This window comes from Lolium rigidum, chromosome 1, assembly GCF_022539505.1.
Source record: "Lolium rigidum isolate FL_2022 chromosome 1, APGP_CSIRO_Lrig_0.1, whole genome shotgun sequence".
In the NCBI taxonomy this organism is placed as follows: domain Eukaryota; kingdom Viridiplantae; phylum Streptophyta; class Magnoliopsida; order Poales; family Poaceae; genus Lolium; species Lolium rigidum.
Genome location: NC_061508.1, coordinates 235,448,977 through 235,461,780, shown reverse-complemented (window position 1 = coordinate 235,461,780; position 12,804 = coordinate 235,448,977). Strand labels below are relative to the sequence as shown.

General features: G+C 44.9%; 2 protein-coding genes across 2 annotated transcripts; one reads left to right on the top strand and one right to left on the bottom strand.

Moving 5' to 3' along the window:
• The first annotated feature begins 705 nt into the window (after window positions 1-705).
• On the top strand, window positions 706-5,831 carry LOC124656227. The gene is made up of 3 exons (XM_047195012.1): window positions 706-1,758; window positions 1,849-3,915; window positions 5,318-5,831. The coding sequence occupies exons 1-2, from the start codon at window positions 706-708 to the stop codon at window positions 3,904-3,906; spliced, it is 3,111 nt and encodes a 1,036-aa protein (XP_047050968.1). The 3' UTR covers window positions 3,907-3,915; window positions 5,318-5,831.
• Window positions 5,832-8,887: 3,056 nt separating this feature from the next.
• LOC124683336 lies at window positions 8,888-9,669 on the bottom strand. The gene is made up of 2 exons (XM_047217875.1): window positions 9,080-9,669; window positions 8,888-9,034 (listed from the first exon to the last, which is right to left on the bottom strand). The coding sequence occupies exon 1, from the start codon at window positions 9,634-9,636 to the stop codon at window positions 9,124-9,126; it is 513 nt and encodes a 170-aa protein (XP_047073831.1). The 5' UTR covers window positions 9,637-9,669; the 3' UTR covers window positions 8,888-9,034; window positions 9,080-9,123.
• Window positions 9,670-12,804: the final 3,135 nt, after the last annotated feature.

The following is a 12,804-nucleotide window of genomic DNA, read 5'->3' as shown; positions in this document are numbered from 1 at the left end:
AACTCCTGTACATCTTCGATCTCCCCGACGGCGCTGGAGGAGACGCCGGCGTGACGCGGACGAAGATGAAGAACAAACTCCCCCAGCAGGATCCCCGCCAACGCCTCGACGATCTCGCCCGGGAACCCTAGATCCGCCATCAAACCTTGACGGCGGAGACAAAACTCCGCGGCTCCTCAACGCCGCACAACAGCGCCGTCGAGGCGGTGGCCCGGAAGAACTTATTCGCGGCGGCGGCGTCGACACCGACCGAACACCGCCCGCAAACCCTATCCTACACCTATCTACACGCCGGCCAAAGACCACCGAGGCTTCCTCCCCCACCCACCGCCGCCGGAGCGACGAGAGGAGGGGGAGAAAGCCCCTGTCTTCAGCGGCGACGGACGGAAGGAAGCGTGTGTCTCCCCTTTTCGCCTCCCTTATCGCCTCGCGAACAGACGGGGGAGAAAAGTTCTTGCCATGATTATATTATATTATTTAGTTAGCGTGTTCAAAAATTGTTAGTAGCATAAAAATCCTGCAAAAATTGTTGGCAGCAATTATCCACCATAAATAACCTAGAAAACGGGGAGACCTGCAATTTTATAATAAGCCCCTCCAACTTTCACCTCTCAAGCCATTATGCCCCGACGCAAACCCCAACCGACGAGCAAGAAACCCGAGCGGCGTTCCCCACGGAAGCACCCCACCAAATCCGCCGTCGCCATGCCCGATTCCGCCTCCCCCGCCGCCGCCAAGCCCGATCCGGAGATGCCGCCCCGGAGATCCCTCGCCGGCGGCGGAGGAAAGCTCAAGAAGCCGCTCACCGGCAAGCTCCGCGCCGCCGCCGAGGAGCGCCTCACCCAGCTCCGCGCCAAGTTCCGCCTGCACCCGCCGGCGGCCCCGCCGGCCTCCCTCGCCGCCCACGAGGCCGCGCTCCGCTCCGTCGGCCTCCTCGATTTCGCGCGGCTGGACCTCCAGTCCGAGCCCGCGCGCCCCGACCTCGTCTCCCAGCTCGTCGCCTACTACGACCCGGCCCAGCACCGCAGCTTCGTCTGGGACACCCGCCTCGCCGTCTCCCGCACCGACTTCGCGCGCGCGCTCTCCCTCCCGCCCAGGCCCGCCCCCGCGGCCTCCCCGCCCAACGACGTCGACCCCGCCGCGCTGGTCTCCGCCGTCCTGGAGTTCATGCGCGTCTACGTCCTCCCCGCGTTCACCGGCGCCGACATGTGCGTGTTGCCGCCGGAGGTGGCCGCCGCGGAACAGGCGGTCAAGGACGAGTCCGCGCATAGGGTTGACTGGGCCGGCCTGATCTGGGGCCTCGTCGAGAAGGAGATCCTCGAGCTGCCCAAGAGGGATGACGGGGTGTGCTACTTCGGGCCGTATCTCCAGAGGCTCATCTTGGCGCAGAAGCCGGATCTGTTGAAGCCGCTGGAGGATGAAGAGAAAAGGGAGGCTGCCCTGGAGGTGGTGTCTTTAGAGGACGACGATGATGATGGCGATGTGGCCAAGAGCTCGGATGATCTGGAGCCGAGGGATGCGAATGCTGATGTGACAAGCAATCCTGTGGAAGAAGCATCAGAGATGGATGTTGCACCTGTGAGGAGCAATATCTTGGACGAGTCGGAGCCCGGGGATGCAGATGGTGACACAAAGAGCAAGATCTTGGAGGAACCAGAGATAAAGGGTGCGTCTTCGAGGATCAATGACTTGGAGGCGTTGAAGCCAGGGGATGCAGATGCTGAAATGAGTAGCAAGGAAATCTTGGAGGAATCAAAGATAGAGCGTGCACACAATAACTTGGATGAGCTGGAAGCGGAGGATGCAGCTGCTGACACGAGTAGCAAGGAAATCTTGGAGGAATCAAAGATAGAGAGTGCACACAATAACTTGGATGAGCTGGAGGCGGGGGATGCAGATGCTGACATGACTAGCAAGGAAATCTTGGAGGAATCAAAGATTAATCTTGATGAGTTGGAGGCAGGGGATGTAGATGATGATCTGAGGAGCAAGACCTTGGGTGAAACAGAGGCAGATGGTGCGCATTTGAGGAGCAGTAACTTGGACGAGCAGCTGGAGTCGGGGGATGCAGATGCTGAGACGAGGACCAAGAATATCTTGGAGGAATCAGAGATAGAGGGTGCACAACCTTTGAAGAGCAATAACTTGGATGAGCTGGAGTCTGGGTATGTAGATGCTGACATGAAGGAAACCATGGAGGAATCAAAGATAGAGCTTTTGAGTAGCAAGAACTTGGATGACTTGGATTCAGGGGATGTAGATGTTGATACAAGGAGCAAAACCTTGGAGGAATCAGAGACAGAGGGTGCGCGTTTGATGAGCAGTAACGTGGACGAGTTGGAGTCTGAGGATGTGGATCTGAGGAGCAAGAACATGGATGATTTAGAGTCGGGGGATGTGGATGCTAATGCAAGGAGCAAGATATCAGAGGCATCGATGGTGGTGGATGATGATGCAAATGACATGAACTTGGATGAACCAAATGTGGGGGATGAATTGGGTCTGGATTTTGTTGCACCGGAACCACTAGCTGTTATTCATGAAGCGAGGACTTCAAATGACGAGGTTCCAGGAAAGAAGTTATGCGAGGGAGATGAAGGTGTATCAGTGAGTCCAGCACAGGAGGATGGAAGTCCAGAGATGGTGTCTATGACACAGGAGGAAGTGCTAGCAGTGGCGGAGGAGGATGTGGAGGAAGAATGTGAAGAAGAGAGAGGCACAGCAGGGTGGATCAGCTCTGCCAATGACGATGACAGTATGGATGCTGAAGAGAATGCATTTGTGCAAAATCTGGATGAGAGCGATAATGAGGAGGGAGAGGAGTCAGAGCAGGATGGATTTGAGGGGTATAGGGGTGGGATGGAGATGGGTTGGAGGATGGAGGATGAGAATGGGGGTGAGGGTGCAACAAATTCCTTTCCGGGGATGCAGTTCGAGAACTTGAATAAAGGGAACGGAATGAGGGATGTCATGAGCTTTGATGATGGATTCTCTGAAAAATTGGGATCCTTGCATGGGATGGGATCAACGAACCTCCTTCAGGCAATGAATTCGATTCCCACGGAATACAATTGTACGGAGAACGTACATGATCTTCCCTCTGGAGAATTCTTGGCTATGGGAGCTGATGCACATAAGAATGGAGTGGACCTGGGGACTGGGAGTTCATTTTTATTTGGAAATAATGGGAAAAGGCACATTGGGGATATTGACGGGTACAATGACCAGATGGAAGCACAGCAGCAGTTTCTGCAGGGCAATCAACAAAAACGTGCTCGGAACTGCAACAATAGTGTATCATCTGGATCAGCATTCTTTAATGCAAATATTTCAGATCCAATACATACCTTGTTGTTGAAGGCCAGCATCTCCTATGAACAGAAGGATAGAGATATTCAAGAAGCGCTGTCACAGAAACAATATATGGCCAACTTGCTGCAGGAGAAGGACACAATTATTCAGACGTTAAACGCAGCCAGGTTTGAGCAAGAGAATAAGTATCAAGCAAAGCTTAGGTACTTTGAGCATGATCTGAATGTGATGGGCCAGTTGGTCAGTGGCTATAAGAAGGCTTTGAAACAGAGTCAGGCCTCTTTCAGTGAGTACAGAAAGAAGTTCCCTTCGAACAAGTTCCGTTATCATGATGTTCCTAATAGTGGAGGCCTTGTTGTTAGCGTCAATGAGTTGGAGAGGAAACGGCAGGAGGAAGAGCAGCAGAAACTTGCTGCAGCAAATGAGATGATTGAAAATTTCCAGCATCAATGGTTTTCAAAGGCTGAAGATTGGACAAACCAAATCGTCTCTTTGGGCAGCAACATAGAAGAGCTGGCTAGGGAGATTGATCTTCTAAAGGAAAAAAGAGAAGCGAAGTTTGCAACAGTGGCTACAGAAGAATTAGTTCTCTGATAGTTAGAGGTACATGGATTGGCTTATAACCTAATTTCTTACGTTCATGTACTATATGGAGTAATTCAGTGGTTAGGGGATAGACTAGTTTTTTGTATTATGGAGGAACCCAGGTGGTGGTTAGGAAACTGTCCTGATTTCGATATGACTGAGAAATTCTTGATTTGCTGAATGTTTTCTGGTTTAACATCTTAGGGCAGCAGAATGCTAAAGGTACTGCTGGAAGCATTTTTTGTGCATTTTTATGCAATATTGTTTAGCTAAGCAGCTACTAGAATAGGTAGTGATACTAATAGGATCAATAATGATAAACTTTCTTGTCTTGCCTTAATTTACTCAGCTCAGGGTGAAATATCAAATTTAGAATATTCACACAAACCTGCAGCTTGATATGAGTAATTTAGTAATTTTAGTAACTTATCAAATTACTAAATATCAAATTTAGTAATTTTAGTATATCGTGCATTCTTGATATGAGGTTCTGGGAAACTTCTAGTTGGTAGTGATTATTCGTCATATTACCTTGATGCGCTGCAGCTCATATGCTTCAAGATGGATGTGCGATCTAATGTTCTCAAGTTCATATACACTGCTGTGAACACTTGCATAATAACCTATAAAAAACTCACAATTACACATGAAATGATTGCTCATTGGTCATCCTGTAGTGTTTAAACCCTGTCCGTCATCTTAAAAACTTTAATAGAGTTATCAGAAGGGTTTAGTGGTTGTGAGTTTATGATTGTACAATTATGATGTCACATTTGTACCATGATGTCATGTACCAATCTCTCTCCTATATTATTGATTGCGTTAGCACAAATAAAGGAGTGGTAAAAAATGACCTTGGTGGCTTTCGTTATTCCTACACCTACCATGCTCTTCTCCTAATTATTTAATATTTTAGAACAGGAGTACTCATTCGTGGAGAACTGCAAAATGTCTAATTTACTGAGTTAGGTGCATAGTAACCGGTCAAGAATATACATCAATTCAGAATCCAAACATTGGCCATAATATCGAGAATTTTGTTTTTTCATTCTTAGTCAAGTCTACAAAAATTCCAATTTCGGTTTCATACTCTAGTGCCGTTACACGTTGGGATTGTCTATAGACCCACATCACTAGATAACCTTTTGATGTTTTTGGACTTCGAACTTCTTTTTATCTTGCCACCATTGGAACTCAAATCTTGTAGTAAGTAAGCACAACTAAACGGGCAGGACTTGTCAAGTGACCTTGTGGGGTTAGTATAGTATCATTCAGATTGTGAATATCCGTGTTGAGCTTTGATTATGCAGGGTATGGTTTGGTTTGTTATCAGAACATGTTTTGTGCTCCTCACTCTGTTTTTTGTTGAGTATCGTGTTACTGTATGTCCAGAAACTGAAAATTGGGATCTATATCGCAGGTTGTAATGTGAAGATGGGACTCTTGGATGGTGCGCTCCAATTCATTCGATGCCTTGCATCAACGGCAGCCGCGAATCAGCAGCTGTAGCTACATTGTTGTGCATTTGTAGACTGTAGCGAAGACTTCATTATTCCAGCTGGAACTTAAATGTATCGTTGTCGAAGGACATTTTAATGACTAGTACTAGTGCTATATTAGAGGGCCTTTTGGTTCAGTTAATTGGCTCAATTCCTGCATATGGACTATGGTACTAGCTGTTGCTAGGTGGGCCTTGAGATGAAGCAAACCTCTCGAAGCTGATGACAACTTCAAGTCATAAACTGCAGACAAAAATATTTCTCTTCATGTGAGGAAGACGAAGTAGGGGATTCAGTCCAGGTGATTATCAAATTAAGATGAGATGTAAGTTCCAATATTCACAGGAAGTTCCTATTTAACAAACAAACCAACCAAGCATTTTCATTGCAGGTAATGCAGCTGTGCTCTAATTGAGGAACTTAGAGTTAAGTTCTGATCATGGCCTTTGGTTCTGTTAGAACTTAGAAATGATGTCGAGCTTTGTGCAGTAAACTCCAGAGGCGTATATTAGAATCAAGGTGTATGGCACCACACCTTCATGCTACCTTTTTATCATCTTTCTTGCAAACATTCATGGCCAGGAATCTACGTACTTGTTATCCTATTCCGGACTTCTTTTGCCTATTTATCTGTGGTACTTCATGACCGTTAGTCAGTTACACAGCTGTACATAACTTGAAGGATGCGATATTGCTTCCAGTTGGTTTGAGCTTAGAACGCATGGTTTAACTTTGGCACTGATCCTGTGTCGGGTTTCTCATAAAAAAAATTCATGGACTAGTGCTTTATTTAGAGTGCTTTTTTGTTTCAGTTAATCGGTTCAGTTCCTTGATGGAGGAACATTCTAGGTGGGCGTTGTATGTGTGTTCACAAGGAGTAGAACAGTTCAGAGTTTATTACTTATGCATCTATTTTTCTGTACTCGCTGACTTGTGCCAAACATTTTGTTCTCTATCTTCTGCACCGAAGTGGTCATTTTATTAAGAATATAATAGAGCCGAGTCTGCTTACAGGAAGCTAAAAGAGAACAATTAGGCAATCTCTTGTTAGTCACCAGTTTTTTGGTCGGAAGTTCTTTGAACCAGTTCTGTATCAAACTGCAACTTCTTTTTTCCAAACGGGCTATCCCCCTTTCCATTAATTTCTCAATGGAAATACCATGTCTTTTTTTTACAAGCACCATCAAACAAAACAAAAGGAAAGAAAGGGGAAAGAACATGATAGCGCGTTTGTGTGGGACACTAACAGGAAACCCGCTAAAAGTCTTCGCCCTCGAATACCTCTACGGGACAAAAACTTGCTAAGGCATTCAGTTCAAACCAAAACAGTTCATACCACCAACATCAGTACCAGAATGTGCCACATCGCACAAGACAAAGAAAACAAAAACTGAATGAACCAGCATCTCAGCCATTGGTGATCATCAACACTCCAGGTACAACCGGATCTAGAGTAGGCCTTCCCAGATTATCTCAAGCAAGCTTCACGGCCACCTAAACAATCTGCTCCGCTCCGGTTTCAATTGCCGCCTTAGCCTCGTTGTTGTACAACCCTGCCCAGTATTTCCAAAAGGAGCACACTGTAAAAATCAGCGAAATGGGATATCTCATCTTGTATCCAGCAAATGTTATCTTGTTTTATTTCTCAAATATTTATTCTAACAATTCTTTTCTAAAGCCCATCTCTAGTTTCCAACTTCCACCAACATTTGACCAACAAGCTAATATTGTGTTTTCGTAAGTCTTGACAACCAGACCACCCTTAGCTTTAGATCTACAAATTCTTCACCACTTTACCATATGGTACTTCCCCTTTTTTTACTTTTACTTTGCCAAAAGAATCTTCTCATATGTTTCACCAACTTCTACACAAAGGTTTTGTTCATAAGAAACATAGACATATAGTATAAAGGAATTCCAGACAAGCATGACTGCAATAAAGTCAACCTTCTCCCAGAACTTGCACTATCACAAACCCATGCAGCCAACTTTTTCAACAATTTAACATCCACGAAATCCCATTCCACACTTTTTAGTTTAGAAAAAGATACAGAAACACCTAAGTTCTTCATAGGTAGACTTCCAACCTGACAAATAAACATGCTGGCATACAAAGCAGTCACATCATTATCCCCATTTACCACAAAAACTTCGCTTTTCATAAAATTTATCTTAAGACCCGATATCAGTTCGAACACATACAACAAAAGCTTTAAATTGATAGCTTTCTTGGGTCATGCTCGATACACATAACTGTATCATCAACATATTACAATATCGCAATTCCGTTAGGGATCAAATCAGCTCCCAACCAACAAACAGACCATTTTTTTAGCCGTCAAGACATCTTAGTTAAACACTCACCAACCATATTGAACAAAGTGGGCGACAGCGGATCTCCTTGTCGAACCCCTTTTGCACTTTGGAAATAAGGACCTAACTCATCATTAATTTTTACCGAGACCATACCATTATGTAAATCTGATGCAACCAGTTGCACCAATGATCAGAGAAACCCTTTACTTTGTGACATGTTTTTTTAGATCAAAGGCCAAAAAGGCCCGAGGTTAAATTAATAACGCTCTCAACGGCGACAAGGTAGAAGGAGTTGAGCCTAGCTTACAACACACACCCACACACTCACACGAGTTGCCAACAAGGCTACTTTGTGACACTGGATCAACAAATCCCAATTCACGTTATCGTAGACCTTCTCGAAATCTAACTTTAAAACCACCCTAACTTTCTTCTTCAGATGAGTATGCTGGGTAATTTCGTGCAAAGTCATAATACCATCAGTAATGTTTCTATTTTTTATAAAAGCATTAAATGCATCTAAGTACGCAAATAGGACGAAACTGTTGAATTTTGTTAGCCTCATTCATTTTGGGTAACAAAGTAATCACTCCATAGTTAAGCCTTTGAACATCAAACTGCAACTTCTCAAGTAGTTCTCAGTTGAATCTTGTTCTTCTGGATGTTTGGCGTGAGATAATTTTCTTGCAGCTCTGGCAGGAAATTGGTGCTTGTTCTGGTGACGGATAGCCATAGGCTAGAGGCACTGTGAATGCAAAAGACTCCTGCAAACCAAATACCTGTTACGTATGCCCAAGGAAGATGCCGGACGCGTAATATTCAGAGCGCTGTCTTCATCTCTATGCAGTACCTGTGGTTTCATCTGATGGCAGTGACTTCTCAGACCGACTGAACCTATTTGTCGTGCAATAATCCGTTGGAAGTTATGCCTTTTACAGTCGCAGCAAACTAGTTTGATGCATGTCGCAGTAATCTCGGAATGGTTAGGATCCAGCTCAGTATGGGCTTTTAAGCAAGTAAAAAATTCTATGTTGTGGCAGAACCTACGATACCCTCGGATCGAAATCCAGTTTGGCTCTCAAATCCATATGAACTCATTGTTCTCCGGCGATGGAAGGGCATGCCACGGCGACACGTCTTCGGCTCACGCTAGTCTTGTAGTTACTGCTAGATGGTTTAAAGACCAATTTGTAATTTTATTACCTTTTGGATTCTTTGTACTACTATAAATAATTATCGGTGGATTTTTGGCAAAAAAATGTTAAAAATATCTCTTCCTCCTCCATGGAAGATTTATTTCTTCTAAAATAACTAAAATGTACAGGCTCATTTGCCCTTTCTGAGTTTCTGCTCACATAGTATTTGCCTATTTGGTAACTCTTTTCACGCGCATATTTCATCACTCATTGGGTCATTCCCACAGGCATATGGGGCTGTACACTTGCTCAACAGCGGAGGCCTCGCCGTACGTGTAATAACATGGTTCTCTGAACTCGTACCCTGCCACCATGCCCTCGCCGTGGACGTACCAGCCGCCCATGTCGTTCCCCAGCACTACCGGCGGCACCTCCTCCTCCCAGTACTCGAACGGCACGGCCGCCAGGGGCGGTGCCTCGGCCTTCGGGCTGCCGTCAAATTCCGACAGCATCTCTTCCAGTCCCCCGTCGTCGCTCATCGTCTCGTCCTCCGCTGCGGCCGGCGCTGGCGCCGGCCAACCACCGATCTCGGCCTCGAGGGACCGCATGACGCGGCTCAACCGGTCGTCGACGACCTCCTGCGGCTGGTCGGCAGGCGCCGGCGTGTCCTCCAGCAGCTCCGACAGCAGGAACGCCCCGCCGGCGACCTCGGGCTGCCCAGCTCCGCCGAGGTAGCGGAACTCTTGCGCAGTGCCGGCGCCACCGCCTCCCATGCTCTGGCGATCCATTACGCGTGTATAGGGAAAGAATCGATTTGTTGATCGTTGTGGTGGCTAATGGCGGGAAGGACGTGGAGCTATATATAGCAGCGGACGCGGGAAGGAAGAGGGTTGAGGGAATGGTATTGCGTGTATTATTGCTGCACACTTGCGTTCCCCATGTGCGAGACTCCACGCACTCAAAACGTCGCATTTCTTAGGTTGCTTTCTAGCTTTACGAAGAGAATATTATTTTGTGGTGCCCCGTGTACAGTGCTACCAGTACCCTCTCCTGCCCATAATATGTTGCGCATAATTTTTCATGTAAGTCAAATTTTACAAAATATAGATAATAATATGAAGATATACTATACCAAATCATATAATATGAAAATATATTTCATAATTATTCTAAAAAAACTATCAATTTATCATTGTATATGTTCATATTTTATCAATATCTATGATAAAACTTTATAAAGTTCAAATTGACAAAACTTTATAAACACCATATTTTGGGTAGGAGGGACTAGCTTATTCAAGGGCATATACAAAGGAGTGACCTCGTTCTTCTGGCATGCAAGAAAGCTGGTGTTTATGCTGTCCTAGCTTCTCCGAAGTGTTTAATGTATACCGAAAAGTAATGAACTACCCTACCCCTCGTTTCATATTATTTGTCATTGATCTAGTGATTTAGTATAACTAGTATGGAACCAAAGGAGTATTATATATTTTATTTTTATCATAAAGACTTAGATGAATATGAAGTATTGGCAAAGAGAAGTAGTATTTGTAAACCGAAAACCTTGGTCTTGGAGCGGAAAACTCCACATGTAAAAAGAAGAATATCATAGTGAACAAAAGTATTCTCTATATCCTTACAACGCGACACATGTACAGGTTAAGAGCATCAATATCTTTTCCAAATTTGGAAACTTAAAATGTTTTAACTGATAAATCCTACACTTTTTTACGATCCAGCTTCATGTTGGTTTTGTCTTGAGAAGATCTTTAAAACTACACCCCTTGTTGGTAAGTTTTATCAAAACAAAACAAAACAATACAAATACATCAAAGCCTATTGTCACCTTATTGATACAAGTTACCGTGTGGTACTAAATTCACTCTAAAACCTTGTTGCCTGGTAATGAAGGACTCCTAAAGGAGTTTAAAGCCCCCTGATACAAAATCAATGGTGATAGTAGAGGACTAATTACGTAGACGGGTTGGGGTGCAACGGGTTTGCCCGATCTTCACAGATCGACGAGGAGAACATGATGCTTCACTGCTCGTGGTGCTAACAGAGTATTGTTGGCGTGGTGATGCCCACATCAACATCATGCGCATACCGACTATGAGCTAGACAATCCGTGTTTGCGACACTGTTCTTGGCCAGCAGAGGCGGCAACATAAGAGAACTTCATTTTTCATGGAGCTCTCTGAGCACCGCCACAATCTTCGTGGTGAAAACTCCATGTTTGACTTTGGTTTAGGTTGGGAGCTTCTGTTTCTCAGTGTAGAGTTTGCTTTTGAAGAACCATCTCGTAGTTTAGGTGTTGCTCATGGCGGTGGATGTTCCTGCTATTGCGAGTTGTTGTTTCCCTCGGCAAAGTCTTTCTTTTGTTATAGTTTAATAACTTTGTGCGCCATAGTCATCACTTGCTCTTGATATATTGCTTCATAGGTAGTTGGTATCTGTTTGATATTAACTTATTCCATTCATCAGAAAAATATCTATTCAGAGGAGTATATATTCAAGGAGTATATATTCAAGATTTAACTAAAGAGTGTTCCTTATTCAGCCAAATATTCTCGTGCCCATAAATGTGACAATCTGGCTAGCGTCCCATTGTAGTGATTGTCACCTTTGTAAGTGCCTTTAATTTTCTCTAGAGTTTGACTCTTCTCTACAGTGACCTGCACAAATGTACGCCTTGTTTTGCCTACTTGTCTACGCGACAACTCGCGTCGGCAATTGTCTCAATCCTCGGAAATATGCGCCACCAAAGATATTTTCTTTCATTCTTTTTTTTCTGTTTGGTTTCAAAGATACAGGTCGATTGATAGTTGGACGTGACAGGTATTACCGTTCTGGTCGGCAATCTTAGTTCTCCCCCACTTCAAACATTTCGTTAGATGACACAAAATACACATGTAATTACTTATCTGCCCCCAAAATAACGAACGGCCCCACATGTCGGACGCATGTGTTGCCTGACTCAAATGTCACGAGAAATTACAGGCTAAATCATATCACGCCCAAAATTAACTAACACACTTGGGCTTAACAATTGTAATACTATCACAATCTAGATAGATAAAATGACTAAACAAGCCTATCCAAATTGCGCATTACATTCAAAGTCTGGGACGTTGCTTCAGCCGTTCATCTAACGGTTACCACTCCCGACACCATCGCTCGGTCTTTGACCTCGGATATGGAATATACAACACCAGCTCAGCCTACCACGTAGCCTACCACGTCTAGTTCACTGGAAACCACCTCAAGATAATCACCTGGCTGCATGGGAAGCTTCTCACCACCGACATGCTTGCCTTCAGGGCATGGCCCCATGACCTCACTTTCCTTTGCCTTTGTGCCCCGGAAACCACAAGCCACCTCTGCAAAGACTACCCCTACACCTCGGCTATTTGGAACTGTAGGGATTCGTAGCATAGAAAACGAAATTTTCATATGCATAAACGAATAATCTTTCTCGTTGTAATACCACACTGATGACGCGTAAAGCACACGCTCGTTGGGAACCCCAAGTGGAAGGTGTGATGCGTACAGCAGCAAGTTTCCCTCAGTAAGAAACCAAGGTTTATCGAACCAGTAGGAGTCAAGAAGCACGTTGAAGGTTGATGGCGGCGGGATGTAGTGCGGCGCAACACCAGGGATTCCGGCGCCAACGTGGAACCTGCACAACACAACCAAAGTACTTTGCCCCAACGAAACAGTGAGGTTGTCAATCTCACCGGCTTGCTGTAACAAAGGATTAACCGTATTGTGTGGAAGATGATTGTTTGCAGAAAACAGTAGAACAAGTATTGCAGTAGATTGTATTTCAGTAAAGAGAATTGGACCGGGGTCCATAGTTCACTAGAGGTGTCTCTCCCATAAGACAAACAGCATGTTGGGTGAACAAATTACAGTTGGGCAATTGACAAATAAAGAGAGCATGACCATGCACATAC